At 37.3% G+C, this 23,015-nt stretch overlaps 1 protein-coding gene across 1 annotated transcript in view; it reads left to right on the top strand.

Moving 5' to 3' along the window:
• KIF9 (kinesin family member 9) overlaps positions 1-23,015 on the top strand; it is a 169,614-nt gene that overhangs the window by 92,326 nt on the left and 54,273 nt on the right. The window contains exon 19 of the mRNA XM_053712933.1: positions 1,158-1,273. Within this exon, the coding sequence (XP_053568908.1) occupies positions 1,158-1,273 (116 nt within the window). The remainder of the gene's footprint in view (positions 1-1,157; positions 1,274-23,015) is intronic.

The following is a 23,015-nucleotide window of genomic DNA, read 5'->3' as shown; positions in this document are numbered from 1 at the left end:
CGGTGCTTGTTTCAGTCTTGGTTAAAGAAAAAATAAACTTAAAGAGATATAAAACCCATTCGTGATTCAGATAGAGCTTGTGATTTTAAACAACTTTTCAATTTGCTTCTAGTATCTAATTTGTTTTGTTTTCTTGGTATTCTTGATTGAAAAGCATATCTAGGTAGTCTCAGGAGCTGCTAATTGATGGCTGTACAAATATGCCTCATGTAATTGGCTCACCCAAAAGCTAGCTCCCAGTAGCACATTGATGCTTCTTCAACAAAGGATACAAAGAGAATGAAGAAAATTATATAATAGAAGTGAATTGGAGAATTGTTTAAAATTGTATTCTCTGACTGAATTATGAAAGAAAAACTTTGGGTTTCATGTCTTTTTTAAGCAGCTTTTTATTTTGAAATGTAACTTAGAATTTGCATTGAAAGTCTGTACAGCCCCACCATACTACTTACTTATATGCCCCTTTAAGGGAACTTATTTGTAAAATGTATTTGTACATGAATTACACAGGGTGATATTCTAAACAACCGCTCAGGCTGTGCAACTGACACCGACAAAAAAGGCCATAATGAAAATGTTGTTGCATATTAAATGTCAGTTTCAGGCATGATGAGGGGAAGGTTTTAATATTATTGCCTTGGCTGGTATAGAGTGCTGCACAGCACGGTACTGCTACCTCCATTGCCACATTGGGGAAATCTGCAATCTTTACAGACATTTTAATTGCAATATTTGAAATTAGCCATTAGCACAAGTAAGTCAATTATTTAACCAATTTATGTGGATTAGCTTGTTTTCACCTAGATTGTAAATACAGGGGGGGGCCTTTATGGGTGGATAAACAGATCTTACTAATGGCCACACAAACCCACTTATAGCAAGCACCAAATCTCCATGAGTGACTGTGTAATTAAAGTGTGATTTAGACTGTGACCTAGGAAATGACCGCAGCTGTGTCTAGTATTTGTGCTATTTTTAGGGATAATATTAACCCCTTGTACCACTGTATAAGACAGACATTATTGATATTTTTTATCTTGGATATCCAGCAGCTGAGGCACATGGGAGTTAATTTGACCCTAGTACATTTCAATGAATAAATGTTGGCTACTTCACAAGTTTGCAACTGTAAAGTTCTTATCTTTGTGTTTCTCCAGAGTTTGATATTTGGTACAACGAGTCTTTCATTGTCCCAGAGGAGTTGCAGAATTCATCAACAGTATTTGGTAGCATCCGTCCAGGACTGATCCCAACACACAAGCTTATGTCCTTGGTGAGTACTCTTAGTCTAGAGTAGGTGTTTCGTCCAATGGTTCTGGCACTGAACTGTGTGTATTTATTAGTTCTTTGCAGCTACTCAGTGCTTTGGAGCAATATTCACTGAATCATGCATCAGAACAGCATCATGTGCAGGTTGCTTTTTAAAAGGAAACTTGTAATGCAGAAATGAAATGCTAAAATGTGTTAATACTTGCTGCTAAACACATAGCTACATCCCCACTTGGGGCCACAGCTTATAGCAGTGGATGAGCAGGACATGGCCAAAGAGCTAATGAGCTGCCACGTGCGTATGTAGTTGTCAATCACTAATTTCTTTGGGAATATGTTTGAAAAAGTTACATTAAAGCCCAGTTTGGTAAAGTGACTTTCTGCAGTGCTGCAAATCTATGTTCTTCAGAGCAAGTGACTGCATAAAATCATACTGTAGAATGCAAGGGAAACCAACTCATAAATAATCCCTTGTTCTACATCACCTATATAAGCAAGTGAGTCTGCATAAAATCATACTGTAGAATGCAAGGGAAACCAACTCATAAATAATCACTTGTTCTACATCACCTATATAAGCAAGTGACTGCATAAAATCATACTGTAGCACGCAAGGTTACCCAACTCATAAATAATCCCTTGTTCTACATCACCTATATAAGCAAGTGACTGCATAAAATCATACTGTAGCACGCAAGGTTACCCAACTCATAAATAATCACTTGTTCTACATCGCCTATATAAGCAAGTGACTGCATAAAATCATACTGTAGCACGCAAGGTTACCCAACTCATAAATAATCACTTGGTGTACATCACCTATATAAGCAAGTGACTGCATAAAATCATACTGTAGCACGCAAGGTTACCCAACCCATAAATAATCACTTGTTCTACATCACCTATATAAGCAAGTGACTCTGCATAAAATCATACTGTAGAATGCAAGGGAAACCAACTCATAAATAATCACTTGTTCTACATCACCTATATAAGCAAGTGACTGCATAAAATCATACTGTAGCACGCAAGGTTACCCAACTCATAAATAATCCCTTGTTCTACATCACCTATATAAGCAAGTGAGTCTGCATAAAATCATACTGTAGCACGCAAGGTTACCCAACTCATAAATAATCCCTTGTTCTTCATCACCTATATAAGCAAGTGACTGCATAAAATCATACTGTAGAATGCAAGCAAACCAACTCATAAATAATCACTTGTTCTACATCACCTATATAAGCAAGTGAGTCTGCATAAAATCATACTGTAGAATGCAAGGGAAACCAACCCATAAATAATCACTTGTTCTACATCACCTATATAAGCAAGTGAGTCTGCATAAAATCATACTGTAGCACGCAAGGTTACCCAACTCATAAATAATCACTTGTTCTACATCACCTATATAAGCAAGTGACTGCATAAAATCATACTGTAGAATGCAAGGGAAACCAACTCATAAATAATCCCTTGTTCTACATCACCTATATAAGCAAGTGACTCTGCATAAAATCATACTGTAGAATGCAAGGGAAACCAACTCATAAATAATCCCTTGTTCTACATCACCTATATAAGCAAGTGACTGCATAAAATCATACTGTAGAATGCAAGGAAACCAACTCATAAATAATCCCTTGTTCTACATCACCTATATAAGCAAGTGACTGCATAAAATCATACTGTAGAATGCAAGGGAAACCAACTCATAAATAATCCCTTGTTCTACATCACCTATATAAGCAAGTGAGTCTGCATAAAATCATACTGTAGAATGCAAGGGAAACCAACTCATAAATAATCCCTTGTTCTACATCACCTATATAAGCAAGTGAGTCTGCATAAAATCATACTGTAGCACGCAAGGTTACCCAACCCATAAATAATCACTTGTTCTACACCACCTATATAAGCAAGTGAGTCTGCATAAAATCATACTGTAGAATGCAAGGTTACCCAACTCATAAATAATCACTTGTTCTACATCACCTATATAAGCAAGTGAGTCTGCATAAAATCATACTGTAGCATGCAAGGTTACCCAACTCATAAATAATCACTTGTTCTACATCACCTATATAAGCAAGTGAGTCTGCATAAAATCATACTGTAGAATGCAAGGGAAACCAACTCATAAATAATCACATGTTCTACATCGCCTCTATAAGCAAGTGACTGCATAAAATCATACTGTAGAATGCAAGGGAACCCAACTCATAAATAATCACTTGTTCTACATCACCTATATAAGCAAGTGAGTCTGCATAAAATCATACCGTAGAATGCAAGGGAAACCAACTCATAAATAATCCCTTGTTCTACATCACCTATATAAGCAAGTGACTGCATAAAATCATACTGTAGAATGCAAGGGAAACCAACTCATAAATAATCCCTTGTTCTACATCACCTATATAAGCAAGTGACTGCATAAAATCATACTGTAGAATGCAAGGGAAACCAACTCATAAATAATCCCTTGTTCTACATCACCTATATAAGCAAGTGACTGCATAAAATCATACTGTAGAATGCAAGGGAAACCAACCCATAAATAATCACTTGTTCTACATCACCTATATAAGCAAGTGACTGCATAAAATCATACTGTAGAATGCAAGGGAAACCAACTCATAAATAATCCCTTGTTCTACATCACCTATATAAGCAAGTGACTGCATAAAATCATACTGTAGCACGCAAGGTTACCCAACCCATAAATAATCACTTGTTCTACATCACCTATATAAGCAAGTGACTGCATAAAATCATACTGTAGAATGCAAGGGAAACCAACTCATAAATAATCACTTGTTCTACATCATCTATATAAGCAAGTGACTGCATAAAATCATACTGTAGCACGCAAGGTTACCCAACTCATAAATAATCACTTGTTCTACATCACCTATATAAGCAAGTGACTTCATAAAATCATACTGTAGAATGCAAGGGAAACCAACTCATAAATAATCACTTGTTCTACATCACCTATATAAGCAAGTGACTGCATAAAATCATACTGTAGAATGCAAGGGAAACCAACTAATAAATAATCACTTGTTCTACATCGCCTCTATAAGCAAGTGACTGCATAAAATCATACTGTAGCACGCAAGGTTACCCAACTCATAAATAATCACTTGTTCTACATCACCTATATAAGCAAGTGACTGCATAAAATCATACTGTAGCATGCAAGGGAACCCAACTCATAAATAATCACTTGTTCTACATCGCCTATATAAGCAAGTGACTCTGCATAAAATCATACTGTAGAATGCAAGGGAAACCAACTCATAAATAATCACTTGTTCTACATCACCTCTATAAGCAAGTGACTGCATAAAATCATACTGTAGAATGCAAGGGAAACCAACTCATAAATAATCACTTGTTCTACATCGCCTATATAAGCAAGTGACTGCATAAAATCATACTGTAGAATGCAAGGGAAACCAACTCATAAATAATCCCTTGTTCTACATCGCCTCTATAAGCAAGTGACTGCATAAAATCATACTGTAGAATGCAAGGGAAACCAACTCATAAATAATCCCTTGTTCTACATCACCTATATAAGCAAGTGACTGCATAAAATCATACTGTAGAATGCAAGGGAAACCAACTCATAAATAATCCCTTGTTCTACATCACCTATATAAGCAAGTGAGTCTGCATAAAATCATACTGTAGAATGCAAGGGAAACCAACTCATAAATAATCCCTTGTTCTACATCACCTATATAAGCAAGTGAGTCTGCATAAAATCATACTGTAGAATGCAAGGGAAACCAACTAATAAATAATCACTTGTTCTACATCACCTATATAAGCAAGTGAGTCTGCATAAAATCATACTGTAGAATGCAAGGGAAACCAACTAATAAATAATCACTTGTTCTACATCACCTATATAAGCAAGTGAGTCTGCATAAAATCATACTGTAGAATGCAAGGGAACCCAACTCATAAATAATCCCTTGTTCTACATCACCTATATAAGCAAGTGAGTCTGCATAAAATCATACTGTAGCACGCAAGGTTACCCAACCCATAAATAATCACTTGTTCTACATCACCTATATAAGCAAGTGACTCTGCATAAAATCATACTGTAGCACGCAAGGTTACCCAACTCATAAATAATCCCTTGTTCTACATCACCTATATAAGCAAGTGAGTCTGCATAAAATCATACTGTAGCACGCAAGGTTACCCAACTCATAAATAATCCCTTGTTCTACATCACCTATATAAGCAAGTGAGTCTGCATAAAATCATACTGTAGCACGCAAGGTTACCCAACCCATAAATAATCCCTTGTTCTACATCACCTATATAAGCAAGTGACTCTGCATAAAATCATACTGTAGACTGCAAGGGAAACCAACTCATAAATAATCACTTGTTCTACATCACCTATATAAGCAAGTGAGTCTGCATAAAATCATACTGTAGCACGCAAGGTTACCCAACCCATAAATAATCACTTGTTCTACATCACCTATATAAGCAAGTGAGTCTGCATAAAATCATACTGTAGAATGCAAGGAAACCAACTCATAAATAATCACTTGTTCTACATCACCTATATAAGCAAGTGACTGCATAAAATCATACTGTAGCACGCAAGGTTACCCAACCCATAAATAATCACTTGTTCTACATCACCTATATAAGCAAGTGACTCTGCATAAAATCATACTGTAGCACGCAAGGTTACCCAACTCATAAATAATCCCTTGTTCTACATCACCTATATAAGCAAGTGACTCTGCATAAAATCATACTGTAGCACGCAAGGTTACCCAACCCATAAATAATCCCTTGTTCTACATCACCTATATAAGCAAGTGACTCTGCATAAAATCATACTGTAGAATGCAAGGGAAACCAACTCATAAATAATCACTTGTTCTACATCACCTATATAAGCAAGTGAGTCTGCATAAAATCATACTGTAGAATGCAAGGGAAACCAACTCATAAATAATCACTTGGTGTACATCACCTATATAAGCAAGTGACTCTGCATAAAATCATACTGTAGAATGCAAGGGAAACCAACTCATAAATAATCACTTGGTGTACATCACCTATATAAGCAAGTGACTGCATAAAATCATACTGTAGAATGCAAGGGAAACCAACTCATAAATAATCACTTGTTCTACATCACCTATATAAGCAAGTGACTGCATAAAATCATACTGTAGAATGCAAGGGAAACCAACCCATAAATAATCACTTGGTGTACATCGCCTCTATAAGCAAGTGAGTCTTCATAGAATCATACTGTAGAATGCAAGGGAACCCAACCCATAACTTATCACTTGATGCTCATCACCTATATAAGCAAGTGGGTATTCATAGACTCATACTGTAGAATGCAAGGGAACCCAACCCATTATCTATATAAGCAAGTGAGTCTGCATAAACTCATACTGTAGAATGGAAGGGAAACCAACTCATAAATTATCACTTGATGTACATAACCTATATAAGCAAGTGAGTCTGCACAGAATTATACTGTAGAATGCAAGGGAACCCAACCCATAACATCACTTGATGCTCATCACCTATATAAGCAAGAGAGTCTGCATAGAATCATACTGTAGAATGCAAGGGAACCCAACTCATTACCTATATAAGCAAGTGAGTCTGCATAGAATCATACTGTAGAATGCAAGGGAACCCAACTCATTACCTATATAAGCAAGTGAGTCTGCATAGAATTATACTGTAGAGTGCAAGGGAACCCAACCCATAACATCACTTGACGTCCATCACGTATATCAGCAAGTGAGTCTGCATAGAATCATACTGTAGAATGCAAGGGAACCCAGCTTACCTATATAAGCAATTGAGTCTGCATAGAATTATACTGTAGAATGCAAGGGAACCCAACCCATAACATCACTTGACGTACATCACGTATATCAGCAAGTGAGTCTGCATAGAATTATACTGTAGAATGCAAGGGAACCCAACCCATAACATCACTTGATGCTCATCACCTATATAAGCAAGAGAGTCTGCATAGAATTATAGTGTAGAGTGCAAGGGAACCCAACCCATAACATCACTTGATGCTCATCACCTATATAAGCAAGAGAGTCTGCATATAATTATACTGTAGAGTGCAAGGGAACCCAACCCATAACATCACTTGACGTACATCACGTATATCAGCAAGTGAGTCTGCATAGAATTATACTGTAGAATGCAAGGGAACCCAACTCATTACCTATATAAGCAAGTGAGTCTGCATAGAATTATACTGTAGAGTGCAAGGGAACCCAACCCATAACATCACTTGACGTACATCACGTATATCAGCAAGTGAGTCTGCATAGAATCATACTGTAGAATGCAAGGGAACCCAACTCATTACCTATATAAGCAAGTGAGTCTGCATAGAATTATACTGTAGAGTGCAAGGGAACCCAACCCATAACATCACTTGACGTACATCACGTATATCAGCAAGTGAGTCTGCATAGAATCATACTGTAGAATGCAAAGGAACCCAAAGGATGTACACGAGGAACAGTTGAGCGAGATGAAGGATCTGAGGTGAGACATATATTTGTGTAGGTTGTATGCATTCCTGAACAGATATGTTTTTAGAGAACGCTTGAAAGCCAGGGAATCCTATTGGATAGACAATTCCAGAAAATCATTGTAGATGGGCATGTGAGGAAGTAATAAGAGAGATGGAGAGAAGTAGGACTTTGGTACAGGGTGAGTGGGTGAGAATATATTTCCAGAATAGGGCACAAATATAAGAGGGTGTAGTTTCATTGAAGGATTTGTGTGATATGGTCAAGATGTTACATTTTATTGTTGAGGCTTATGAAAGTCAGCAGAGGAACTTACAGAGATGTGCAGCAGATGAAAAGTGTTTGTGTAAAATACACCTTAAAGTGATAGTAAACTATCCCCTTTATAAAAACAGATCCATAATGTTAGTGATATTTTAGATAAAGTTTAATTCCTCAGATGTAATGAAGATGCACTATAACTAACTTTTTAATATAGATATGAAATTCAAATACCCGGTGCTCACGCCCACTTCAAAAGTAAATTTTTCTGTGAGCTAAAGATTTGAATTTGTTGTAGCTACAGTGCTGATTGGAGAACAATTCAAACCGTTAGCTCACAGAAAAAAATTACTTTTGAAGTGGGCGGTGGAGCGCGCGGGGATTTGAATTTTATATCTAAAAAAAAATTAAAAGAAAAGTTATAGCGCAACTTCATTACAACTGATGAATGAAACTTCATCTACATTTAGCCACCAATCCGCAAGTGCAACCCAGGTGCTAAACCAAAAATGAAGTTTGAGTGCGTGATTTTTCATAGCGCCGTATTACAGGTTGTGTGGTCCGGCTAAAATGCTTGCGTTACAGCCTATACCGACACGAGCCATTCTGCGATCTGAGACCAGTAGTTATGGATTTTGCGAAACAAATATGTTTCACAAAACTCATAACTAAAATGTTACAAAGTACACTAATATCCATAAACTACCTATTAACCACTAAACCGCCACCCTCCCGCATCACAAATACTATATTACACCTATTAACCCCTAATCAGCCGCCTACCCACATCGCAACTATTAAATAAACCTATGAACCCCTAATCCGACGCCCACCCACCCACATCACCAACACTATATAAACCTATTAACCCCTAAACCGCCAGCCCCCCACATCGCCATCACTATATTAAAGTAATAGCCCCTAAACCGCCAGCTCCCCACATTGCAACTAATAAAATAAATCTGTTAAGCCCCCACATTGCAAAACACTAAATTAAACTATTAACCCCTAAACCTAACACCCCCTAACTTTAAATAAAATCTTACAATATAACAATCTTAAAATAAATAAAAACTTACCTGTGAAATAAATAAAAAACTAAGATTAAACTATAAATTAACCTAACATAATTATTCTAATAAAATAAAAAAACTACAAATTTAAAACCTAAATTACAAATTTAAATAAACCTAATACTACGAAAAAATTTAAAAAAATCTAACATTACAAAAAATAATAAACACTAAAAATACGAAAAATAAAAAATTCTAAGATTACAAAAAATAATAAACGAAATTATCAAAAATAAAAACAATTACACCTAATCTAATAGCACTATAAAAATAAAAAGCCCCCCAAAATAAAACACCTCCTAACCTAACAATAAACTACCAATAGCCCTTAAAAGGGCCTTTTGTTGGGCATTGCCCTAAGTTAAACAACTCTTTTACCTACAAAAAATTACAAAGTCCCCCCAACTGTAACTCCCCCCCCGCCCAACCAACCCCCCAAAAAACCTAAGCTACCCATTGCCTCTAATGGGGCATATGTATGGGCAATGCCCTTAAAAGGGCATTCAGCTCTTTTACTGCCCAAAGCCCTAATCTTAAAAAAAAAACTAACACTAACCCCAGAATATCTACTCACGGTTCCTGAAGTCCGGTCATCCATCCTCATCTAGGCGGCGAGAAGTCTTCATCCAGGCGTCGACATCTTCCTCCATCGCTGGACCATATTCTATCTTCATCGGGGTGGTGCGGAGCTGTCCAGGAGCCGTGATTACAACCAGCGCGGAGTGTCTTCTTCATATGATCACCGCCGTACACTTAAGCTTGAATGTAAGGTACCCATTTAAAAATGGGGTACCTTGCATTCCTATTGGCTGACTTTTTTTTAGACTTTTTTATTTATTTTGGGGGTTGGTTGGGTGGGAGGTTTACTGTTGGGGGGACTTTGTCATTTTTTGTAGGTAAAAACTGTTTAACTTAGGGCAATGCCCTACAAAAGGCACTTTTAAGGGCTATTGGTAGTTTATTGTTAGGTTAGGGGGTGTTTTTATTTTGGGGGGCTTTTTTATTTTTATAGGACTATTAAATTAGGTGTAATTGTTTTTATTTTTGATTTTCGTTAATTATGTTTTGTAATCTTAAGAGTTTTTTATTTTTCGTAATTTAGTGTTTATTATTTTTTGTAATCTTAGATTTAATTTTTTCGTAGTATTAGGTTTATTTAAATCTGTAATTTTAGTTTTTTTAATTGGTAGTTTCTTTCCTATGGCATGGAGAGTCCACGATTTCATTCCAATTACTAGTGGGAATTCAACTCCTGGCCAGCAGGAGAAGGCAAAGAGCACACCTGAGCTGTTAAAGGGACATAAAACCCAATTTTTTTCTTTCATGATTCAGATAGAGCATGCAATTTTAAACAACTTTCCAATTTACTGCTGTTATCAAATTTTCTTTTTTTCTTGTTATCCTTTGTTGAAAAGCTGGGAGGTAAGCTCATGAGTGTCCACGTGTCCACAACACTATATGGTAGAAGTTTTGTAACAATGTTATACATTAGCAGGAGCACAAGATGGCAGCACTATTTCCTAAAAAAAGGGAGGTCTAGAGACCTCAAGAATGGGATTTGTAAGCACTCATTCCTACTATATAGTAAAGATATAAAAAAATTGAATTTTTATTAAGTCTCAGTTAAAAAATTTTTTTAGTGTTTTTAACAAAGTGGCCTTATATACTGATAATACCTAATAAACTTAGCAAACTAGAAGTCGCCTTGTCCCCCTGTTTCCTGGCCGATAACTGCTCCCTCGGCTTCAGGTGACAGGGACAAGAGACAAACCTAAAGTTAAGAAGTTAAAACCAATTAGTGCACCGCGGTGCTTACTATATACACACAAACACGTTTCGGCTGTTAGTAGCAACCTTTTTCAATGTGGCAAGGACAAGCCGAGGCCTGGGTGCCACCCCTTCTTATAGCACTTAGCTACCGGTTCGCTGGCCAATCACAGGCAAGGGGAAAGAGACGCCCCGTAACACACCAATGGCTGTTATGTAAAAGTGGGCTTGTGCGTAACAAAACATCTGATTGGATGGTACGTCCAAAGTAGGACTCTAAGATCAGCGTTATAATGTAGTTGCTGAGCTTATATTTCTGCCAGTTTTTATCTGTTCTATTATTTCGCCATCTGACTTGTAGATGAACAACCACTTGTTAGTGAAATGATCGAACTTAAGATATGTCCGCTGTCAAATCTATTTAGAAAAAAGCGGAAATTGTTTATACTACAATTCTTACCACCTTGAATATTACCAAAAGCAAGAGACCCTGTATATATATATATATATGAGAATCTTCACTAGTTTCGCTGACAGATGTAATAAAGGGTTTAATTGTGACAGTTAGCGCTGTGGTCAGTGGATCAGATCACCAATGAATGCGCTGCTATCATCAGCCCAAGCGTTACAGACAATCTAATTGGTCTATATTACAGACACATGTCAGTGATGGGTGCAAAAATGTACAGAGATGCACACTAATGATCATTGCATTGAAAGTATAAAGTAAAATCCCCAATTATTATTCTACCTCACATTATAGATATAGTCTTCATGAGTAAGAAAAAAAATCCATATACAAAAGCTACAATTCTATTGCTGTAATAGTCGATTGTGTGCTTATGTATCCAGTGATAAACTGAAGTGTGGAATCTTGATTATCTTACAAACAGATTCCATATCTATTGCTTATATTCTCACAAGTGTTAACATTGTGCATAGATCGTAAGTAAAGTTAAGTGTCATATTCTCTCCGTATACATCAAAATATATATAGCTAGTATAATTGTAGGACATAAGCCCTTAGATAGTGGGTGAACATCTTTATAATAATAACTGTAGGTATGGACATTTCCCCGTAGGTGAATAAAGTCCATAAATCTCTATTAATTACAATGGGATTTCTCAAGCAAATACTTATATGAGCTCATATAAAGGGCACTCTTGTCACAGATAGTTTATATTCATAGGTCAATTACATAATGCTAGTGTGTTAAGCTACGGTCATGGCTATAATCAGAAGTATGGGATCAGCTAGGGTAATACCACAGAATTAGTATGAAGATACATATACAGGGAGTGCAGAATTATTAGGCAAGTTGTATTTTTGAGGATTAATTTTATTATTGAACAACAACCATGTTCTCAATGAACCCAAAAAACTCATTAATATCAAAGCTGAATAGTTTTGGAAGTAGTTTTTAGTTTGTTTTTAGTTATAGCTATTTTAGGGGGATATCTGTGTGTGCAGGTGACTATTACTGTGCATAATTATTAGGCAACTTAACAAAAAACAAATATATACCCATTTCAATTATTTATTTTTACCAGTGAAACCAATATAACATCTCAACATTCACAAATATACATTTCTGACATTCAAAAACAAAACAAAAACAAATCAGTGACCAATATAGCCACCTTTCTTGGCAAGGACACTCAAAAGCCTGCCATCTATGGATTCTGTCAGTGTTTTGATCTGTTCACCATCAACATTGTGTGCAGCAGCAACCACAGCCTCCCAGACACTGTTCAGAGAGGTGTACTGTTTTCCCTCCTTGTAAATCTCACATTTGATGATGGACCACAGGTTCTCAATGGGGTTCAGATCAGGTGAACAAGGAGGCCATGTCATTAGATTTTCTTCTTTTATACCCTTTCTTGCCAGCCACGCTGTGGAGTACTTGGACACGTGTGATGGAGCATTGTCCTGCATGAAAATCATGTTTTTCTTGAAGGATGCAGACTTCTTCCTGTACCACTGCTTGAAGAAGGTGTCTTCCAGAAACTGGCAGTAGGACTGGGAGTTGAGCTTGACTCCATCCTCAACCCGAAAAGGCCCCACAAGCTCATCTTTGATGATACCAGCCCAAACCAGTACTCCACCTCCACCTTGCTGGTGTCTGAGTTGGACTGGAGCTCTCTGCCCTTTACCAATCCAGCCACGGGCCCATCCATCTGGCCCATCAAGACTCACTCTCATTTCATCAGTCCATAAAACCTTAGAAAAATCAGTCTTGAGATATTTCTTGGCCCAGTCTTGACGTTTCAGCTTGTGTGTCTTGTTCAGTGGTGGTCGTCTTTCAGCCTTTCTTACCTTGGCCATGTCTCTGAGTATTGCACACCTTGTGCTTTTGGGCACTCCAGTGATGTTGCAGCTCTGAAATATGGCCAAACTGGTGGCAAGTGGCATCTTGGCAGCTGCACGCTTGACTTTGCTCAGTTCATGGGCAGTTATTTTACGCCTTGGTTTTTCCACACGCTTCTTGCGACCCTGTTGACTATTTTGAATGAAACGCTTGATTGTTCGATGATCACGCTTCAGAAGCTTTGCAATTTTAAGAGTGCTGCATCCCTCTGCAAGATATCTCACTATTTTTGACTTTTCTGAGCCTGTCAAGTCCTTCTTTTGACCCATTTTGCCAAAGGAAATGAAGTTGCCTAATAATTATGCACACCTGATATAGGGTGTTGATGTCATTAGACCACACCCCTTCTCATTACAGAGATGCACATCACCTAATATGCTTAATTGGTAGTAGGCTTTCGAGCCTATACAGCTTGGAGTAAGACAACATGCATAAAGAGGATGATGTGGTCAAAATACTCATTTGCCTAATAATTCTGCACTCCCTGTAGGTGTGGCATACCATTAGATCAGTGTTAATGATTCCCATATAATAAAATGTTATAACCAAGGACCTATATAATAATGGTTATGTATTGCAGGCAGCTAAGGTAGGATTTAAAGTGCTATGGGCGGTACCAGGACTATAATTCCAATCTATATGTAAGACAGCAATATGAACTATATATATGTTACCATATGTTATTTGAAATATGGCCAGAAATTACTCACAACAGTGATACTATTTCTGTCATTTCTACATTAAGGTCTTGATGCCTTAGAGACAGGTTATGGATGTTAAATATCTTTAGTTAAACATTGTTATAATAAAGGATTGGAATTAAGATTCAGATCCAATGAGATATCATATGACATACAGAGACTCCGCCAACAGTATAGACATTATAGAAATACCCAATAATTATTTGCTTCATTCATTGCATGAGGGGTAACTGAATTTAGCCTAAAGATCCAAATTGTTTCTTTTCTTATTAAAGCATTTTCAATGTTGCCACCTCTAATACCTGGCTTAACCCTTTCTAGGCCCCAGCATTTAAAGGAGGTAGTCTTGCCAGAGTGTTTCAACAAAAAATGTTTGGCCACACTAGTAATCTGTTTACCCTCTTGTTGGTCTTTTTCTGCATTTCGTATGTTGCATAAATGTTCTGTGATTCGTGTACGTAATTTGCGGGTGGTCATACCTGTGTAAATTAAATTACATGAACAGGAAAGGCAATAAATTACGTTGTCACTTTGACAGTTAATGTGTGTTTTAATTTTCCATTTTTTGGAGAACCTGTCAATAATGCAATCTTTTTTAATCATATATTGGCATGATTTACAGTGACCACGGGGTGGATCCTTGGTGTATTGGTTTTTTATTCCTATTTCTGTCGAAGTGGCTCATGGTGAGATTGTCCATAAGATTTCTGCCTCGTCTAAAAGTTAAAGATGGTCTGTCTGGTATCAGTTTTTTTAAACTTTCATCACTTTGTAATATGTGCCAGTATTTATGGACAATAAAACTCACTTGATCACTCTGTTTATTGTAGGTCGATATGAATCTAATGGTATTGGATTCTGAATCACATTTTATGTTAGGTTTCAAAAGGTCTTGTCTATTTTTATTTAGTTCTTTATTGTACGCTCTGGCTAGTGATCTCCTAGAGTATCCTCTTTTTAAGTAGTCTTTCTTTCAGATCCTGTGCTGTCTTTTTGAAAGAAGAGATGTCTGTGCAATTTCTCCTTATTCTCAAATATTCTCCATAAGGGAGGCTCTTTATTGTGGAAGGGTGGTGATTACTTCTTGCATGCAAGATGTTGTTAGTAGCAGTGGCTTTTCTGTATGTTTCTGTAACCAATTTCTTATCAGACCTTGAGATGGTTAAATCCAAAAATTCAACTTTCTCAATATTTTCATTGTGTGTGAGATATAAGCCAAAGGGATTATCATTGAGCATCTTAAAGAAATCTTCCAATATTTCTATTGGACCTTCCGAAACCAGGAAAATATCATCTATATACCTGGACCAGTGGGAGATGTATTGTGTGTACTGACAGTTATTGTCATTGAACACAATCATCTCTTCCCACCAGCCCAGGTATATATTTGCATAAGTCGGTGCACAGGATGTGCCCATCGCGGTACCGCAAACTTGAAGAAAGAAGTTATCATCGAATACAAAATAGTTGTGTGTTAGTACAAACTTGAGTAGTCTGATGACAAAATCTTTAGTTTGTTGGTCCCCTTTTTTTGGTTGTATTTAATTTGTGGGACTAGCCCCTTTTTTTGTTTTTATTTAATTTGTGGGACTAGTTCCCTTTTTTTTTTTTTTTTTTTTTTTGTTTTATTTAATTTGTGGGACTAGCACCGGATTTACTATCCTTATATTTCACTACCTAACTTTATCTAGTGCCAGTTCTCTACCCCCCCCATTCTATAAGCACTATTTCCTGTCATGTAGTGCTTCAGGCATGTGCACACTACCTACCTAGGTATCCCTTCAACAAAGAATAACATGAGAACTAAACAAATTTGATAATACAAGTAAATTGGAAACTTTTTAAAAATTGTATTCTCTATCTAAATAATGAAAGAAAAATTTGGGCTTTACCGTCCCTTTAAGTGTCACTTCCCTTACCCATAATCCCCAGTCATTCTCTTTGCCTCTATCACAGGAGGATGTGTGAAGATGGTGTCTGAAGAGATTAATCCTTTTATGGGTACTTTTCCCTGCAAGCAAGGATTGGGGATATGCTGTGTCCATGTAAATCTCTTTAGTAAGAGTAATGGTGGCTTTTAGCAGTTAGAAGACCGCGAGGTAGTACTTGCTTAACTTCTAACATCGGTGCTACCCCTCTATAGAAAACCAGGGTTGGTTACTCTGTTTTTTCTTTTTCTACAGGTCAATGTCAGAGGTTGATTACTCTGTCACACCTAAGATGCTGTTCCTGTCCGGCAGCTGGATCCACAGGTAAATGCTTTTCCCTTCTAGGTTAGAAGGTTATAGCTCTATGGAGGTCTATCCTCAGTGGATTTTTTCAAAGAATTATCTCTGATGGGGGATATATTAATGGGACTTTACTATCTCTGTGAGATATATATATTTATTATGGACAGCTTGGGGGCACTGCAACTGCCGAGGGGTTAAAGATATGTAATTACATGTAACTGCAGTTTCAGTTACTTCAGTTAACGGGTGGGCTTGAGAGTGAAATAGGAGCCTTTTAATGCCCTAGTCTTGAGAGTGGTGAAGGAGACAATAGAATGTTAATAATGTTTATTTAGACTCGGTTCTGAAGTGTTTTTATTACAGGAACAGCGCAGCGTACTTCGCGCGCTTACTTCCTGTTGCACAACTTAAAATGTATTTTTTCACTTGCGGTCATGTGATCCTACTCCACTCTCCCGTATCAGCCTTCATTATACAAACGGTCGATTTGAAGAGCGGAGCGGATGTCGGTTTAGACGCAGTGAGTTAAAATGAAGCAGACATGCTTACATATGGCCATGTTGATCTTTAGGTGCCGGTGTGTAACGGCATGTTTTCAAGCCTACTTTTACTGGAGACAGAGTCTAAAGTTTATAAGATGAACAATGACAGACTTTTAAAAAAATGTGAAAGTGAAATTTCGATACTTCCATTTCTCGCCGGTCACTAGGAGGGTAAGTCCCCAGCTGTGCTGAGGTTTTTAGGTGGCGGTAGAGGTTATATTAAATTAATTATATATATATATATATATTAATTTTAGATTTTTATTACAAATTGTAATTTTGTATGTTTAATTTAGGAGAGCAATTTAAAGGGACAGTCAAGTCCCAAAAAAACTTTCATGATTCAAATAGGGCATGTACATTTAAACAACTTTCTAATTTACTTTTATCACCAATTTTTGTTTGTTCTACTGTATTGGTATTCTTAGTCGAAAGCTAAACCTAGGAGGTTCATGTGCTAATTTCTTAGACCTTGAAGGCCGCCTCTAATCTGAAAGCATTTTGACAGTTTTTCACCACTAGAGGGCATTAGTTCATTTATTTCACATAGATAACATTGAGCTCACTCACGTGAATTTACCGAGTGAGCACTGATTGGCTAAAATGCAAGTTTGTCCAATGAGATAAAACGAGGATTGAGTCCTTGTTGAGGTGCGCAAATATGAGATGCAAAACACATAGACCAAAACCAGTCTCGGGGGAGGCAAGGTAATACCACACCGAAGGCCACCCGAACTGGCGGCAGCACTCCCAAAAGTAGGATATTGGCAGATATCTGTAGAAGCAGAGAACAGAGAGAGGCGCCTTATGGGACAGTATCGTGGTATCGCTAATATGCAGAAAGAGGCAGACAGCACACACAGGTGGAAGAATACTCACAAGTGAGGCGGCATAAACGTATGCCAAACTAGACAGGACGGAACCTTAGTCGCCCGCCAGACGGTCCAATGGGAGAAAGACTCTCACGTTCCAGTGGTCCAATCCGCTACGGCAGACAAAGGCAGACGTCAGGTGCCCACAGCGTCTGTGGGAGGATCAATGGCTCAGAGTCCTTAGTGCAAGTAATAGAAATTTTGCTCCACACATAGGATCAGATGGAAAATGATGAGAGCGGGGTTATCGTAAAAGATATTTTTTTATTATTGATAAAAATAATATTAAAACTGTTTTAAAATACATATAACAGCAACGCGTTTCTCGACCTTCCGGTCGTTTCATCAGGCTGATATTCACTTTGAAAACCCCGCTCTACTTAACATAATGATCATCCAATCACAGGCCGGTCTATTGTCCACACCCATCAACGGACCAATCATAAGTTATGATTGGTATCTATGGTGACAATAGCACCTGTTCTGTAATCAGAGATGATGAGTGTATTTGGGCGATAGTACCGACTGTGATCCATCTACATGCATAGCTAAGGAATAACTATAATTTCGAAATGTGATTAATTAATTCTAAAAATATCAAGAGATTCTGAAAATTAGCAGTTGTTACTATTATATAAAGAAAGGTGTTTGGCTGAAGTGATGTGACAAAATTGTATCTGTATTTCTCCTGTGTAATAGTTACGATGTGACAAAAGGAAGTTTAGAATATTATGTGTTTCTCCAGTATAATAGTTACGATGTATGATAGTTGCAATGACAAAAAGAAAAATAAAAAATATTATATAAACCTCCATAACAAACAGATGCAGTATTATTGTACCATCTGTAAGCTAATGCAATAGAAACTTCATTGTAGGGCATGAGTGAATTGATATGCATAAACCTATTGGTGATAAAAAATGCATATTTAAAGGGCCCATGTTTTCTAATGATTAATAATGTATTGACATATTTGAAGACACCATGTGTTCTGATCAATGGATATCATAATTTAATATTCATATGTGTTAAAAGTGTAATTAGCAAATAATTTCGATAAATAGATATCTGTAGGTATATTATTATAATAGCCCCCACATATTTGAATGGCCTGTATGTTCTGACAATAGATATCAAAATATGATCATAGAAGATTGCGTTTCTAAATCTAAATGTGATTCATCTTATAAGATGTTTATAATAATCGAACCAGTAATATCTGGTTGGTCCGAGACCATGGACGTCTGTTACAATAAAGATAAATGGTTGGTGATAAGTAACCTACAAAAAAAAGCAAACAGAGGGACTATAGGGAAGGATTTCTATGAGAAAGCTGCCAAATCGACACATAAATTAAGACCATCAGGGTGCATGCTCTTCAGCAGATGGATCCAATAAGTCTCCCTCTGTCTGAGCCTAAAAAACCGGTTATAAAGATGAGATTTGGGAATGAATTCTATGGGATTGACTGAATAACAGATAAGATCTCCCCTATGTACATCATTACAGTGTCTTGATACACTATGAAGTCTGTAATTATTCTTCATATTTCGATGGTGTTCGGACCATCTAGTGCTAAGGTATCTACAGGTACGCTCTACGTATTGTACCCCACAGACACATGTAAGTAGATAAACTACATAAGAGGAAGCACAAGAAGCACGGCCAATGATGGTATAAGATTTGTGGGTGATACTTGACCTAAAGGTTTTTTGCCGATCACCAATGAAAATACACATCTTACAACGGGCTCGTCTACACTTATAAGACCCATGTTGTAAGTTGTTCCTATTATTTCCCGTGGAAGGTTGTCTATGTTTCACAATTTTGCTCGGAGCCAACATTGTTTTGAGGGTTGGTGCCCTTCTATAGACTATTCTGGGTTTGTCATCCAAAGTTCTTTTCAAAATAGGGTCTTTAAGTAATATTTGCCAGTGACGTGTGACAATCTCTCTAATTAGATTATGGTTAGAGTTAAATTGGGTGATAAACAACGGATCTTTATGGAAGGTACTAATATTTGTTGATTCTAGTCGTGCATTGGACTCAGTGAAATACAATTCTCTATTATCATTTTTTGCTCTCATGTAGCCATTTTCAATGATCGAATTAGGGTAATGTTTATCCCTAAAGCGTTCCTTCAAGGTAAGGCTTTGAATTTCATAGTCTGCCATAGAACTACAGTTACGGCGCACTCTTTTGAACTGACCATAGGGGACATTCAATTTCCACGGCTGATAGTGACAGCTCTTAAAGTCGAGGTAGCTATTACAATCCACTGCCTTAAAGTGAGTGGTGCTGGTCACTTGGCCCTCAGTGAAACTAAGATAAAGATCTAAGTACACTATTGATTGCCTCTCAATAGTACTGGTAAACACTAGGCCTCTATTGTTGGTGTTTAAATGTTCGACAAAGGATTCGGCGCTAGACGGTTCGCCCCTCCAAATAAAGATAAGGTCATCTATGTATCTTCCATAGTATAAAAAAAAAAAAAAAAATCTTGATAAAGGCCCCTGGAGGCTGAAACGCGTAGAACTTGCTTACTATACCTTGATACATTTTATATCTCTTTACTAGCTGAGGTATCGTTGGTGGATAGGACAGGTACATTGAGCGGTCACTGATCATAGGTGAGCCGTCTCTGCATGTGTAATTCCTGCCCCAGGACCCATAGAAAACGAACCCAGAGTGCTTTTTTAAAGGTCTATTTTTTATAGGCTGAAATATTGCGCAACGGCGCTTTACTATTTGGAAATCTGAACTGAACTTTAACCCGGAACTTGACCCCTCTGGGACCATTTCCACACGCTGGATACCTGCTGCAGAGGACGGATAGATACTGGCTAAGAACAGGCTGAAATACGGAGGAAAGCCACACAGAAAGAAGATTAAGTTACTCATCACATCACTCCGTTTTTACCCGGTCTTTGTATCGATACACCGGTAAACATTTCCACCCACGGACCACACTGGTAAACAGTATCACCCACGGACCAGCTCCATTTTGGGAATACTGATATTAAGCACTTTATGGTTATTTTATTTGTTTTTGTCATATAGGCTGCCAATAATTCTGTTTGGTTATGCATGCTGCTAATAATTCTGTTTAGTCATATATGCTGCTATTGATTTTGTTTGTTTGTGAGTCTCAGATGGACATTCTTATTGCAGTTTTTTAGATACATTTTTTACCTGATGCCGGCATCTTTTATAGGAGTTATCTGTTAGAATTTATCTTATATTAATAAATATTGATTTATTTGTACATATATATCCAATTCTTTTTTCTTGGCTAATTTTAATTCGATTTTTTATAATATTTATACACTATCTCATTAGAGTTTTTTAGATATTTTGTCTCGCAGCTATTCGTTAGCGCTATCCCTCCCCCACATTTTTCTTTTTGAACTAAGGGTGTACTTCATGAGGTTAGCACACTCCATATTGGGATTAGCTAGGAGAGCATAAGTGTAGTATCCCTAATCACACTCTACATTTTTATCTTCCATAGTATACCAGGTTCGCCCCATATGCTGAATCATAGATGTAACATTGTTCAAAGGATCCCATGAACAGGTTCGCATAACTAGGGGCGAACCTGGTACCCATGGCCGTACCCTTAGTTTGGATATAGAATTCGTCTTGAAAGACAAAGTAGTTATGTCTCAAAATAAAAGCAATTAGATCTAGAAGAAACTCTCGTTGGGTCTGGGGTAAGTATATATCCTTTTCCAAATATTCGGAAACTGCCTGTAGGCCCATATCATGGGGAATGTTGGAATATAGGGCCTGAACGTCACAGGTAACCCAAATCATATCTGATGTAATGTGGTATGATCCCAGTTTTTTAAGCAGGTCGGCTGAATCACGAATATAAGATTCTAGGCCTAAAACATACTTCTGTAAGAAGTAGTCAACATATGATGAGACATTGTCAGTAAGATTGCCGATCCCTGCTATTATAGGTCTCCCAGGGGGGCATGAGCGGTTCTTGTGGACCTTAGGGAGGTGGTAGTAAAAGGCCAAATTAGGTTCATTCGGAATCAGATAGTTTTTCTCCTTTTTCAGGAGTATGCCTTTATCAAAGGCTGATGTTATAATTTGTTTTAATAAGGCTTTAAACTCCACAGTAGGGTCTGAGTGTAATTTCTTATAATAAGCAGTATCATGTAGGATTTTCCTGGCTTCCAAAAGATAGTCAGTGCGATCCTGAAGGACCACTCCACCGCCCTTATCGGCCTGTCGTATTACCAGAGATTTGTTGTTTTTAAGATTGTTCAATGCACGTTTCTCATTAGGGTATAAATTATCTTTCATGATGATCTTTGTTGATATTTTCTCAAAATCATCGTTCACTAGTTGTCTGAATATTTCAATATGTGAATTATTATTAAGCTGAGGCGTAAAATTAGATTTGTTTTTGAAAGGTGTATGTATATAACCATCACATAAATGATCCATTAAGGTCTCTGGGTCAAAAATAGGAATTGTTTCATGTCTAAGCCTATCATCCATGGAATTAGTAAGAATAGGTCTAATTGTGTCATTTTTCAAAGTTTTTTCCGCAAAGTATTTTTGCATAGATAACTTTTGCGTGAAATTATTTAAGTCAACAAAAAGTGAAAATGTATTATGTTTATTGGTAGGGCAATATGACAGACCTTTACCTAGGACCCGTATCTCGTCATTTGTCAGCTTATGTGAGGATAGATTGTAAATACCCTTTTTTAGGGTCTGTAATCGTGCCTCTTTGCTGGCTGTGCCTCTTCCTCTGTGCCCTCGTTTCCGTGAGGTCTTTTGCCTTTTTGTGGGGCCGTGAAGGAGGTCATCGGTTCTAGGTAACCGGATATGGTTTTCTGTTTCCATGCTGGTGGTCTGGGGCCTGATTCTAAAAAATGTGGAGAATTATTAGATGATGGTCCTGCCTGATCATAACTTGGACCAGGATTAGAGATAGGAAGGCAAGTAGATTCAGCCCTATAATGATCATTATTGGTATTCATTTGTGGTCTATTGTTAGGGAACCGGCGACTATTCTCATTATTGGCCCTTGGGCCATCATAGGTATGGTGGTCATTCATACTGGATGTTTTCCTGTGGGATCCTGAGTCTCGGTTTCCCGAGAAGTGGCCTCTAGATTTGTCATAGTTATTAGGAGGGTGGTGTGTACCATTATAACCATGATGATGATTCCTCGAATCATTTGACCTGATGTTATTAGATGCATCATCTTGAGTATGAGGTCTAGAATGATGGTAGTCATAGGAGTGGTTTCTAGTACCTGAATAATCATTATGATATTGTCTGTTATAAGAATAAGTTCGATTTGAAAAATCCCTTTTGTCATGTTGATACATG

Source organism: Bombina bombina, chromosome 5, assembly GCF_027579735.1.
Source record: "Bombina bombina isolate aBomBom1 chromosome 5, aBomBom1.pri, whole genome shotgun sequence".
Classification (NCBI taxonomy): Eukaryota; Metazoa; Chordata; class Amphibia; order Anura; family Bombinatoridae; genus Bombina; species Bombina bombina.
Note: the sequence above shows the minus strand (reverse complement) of the source record. Positions and strands in the feature narration are given on the sequence as shown.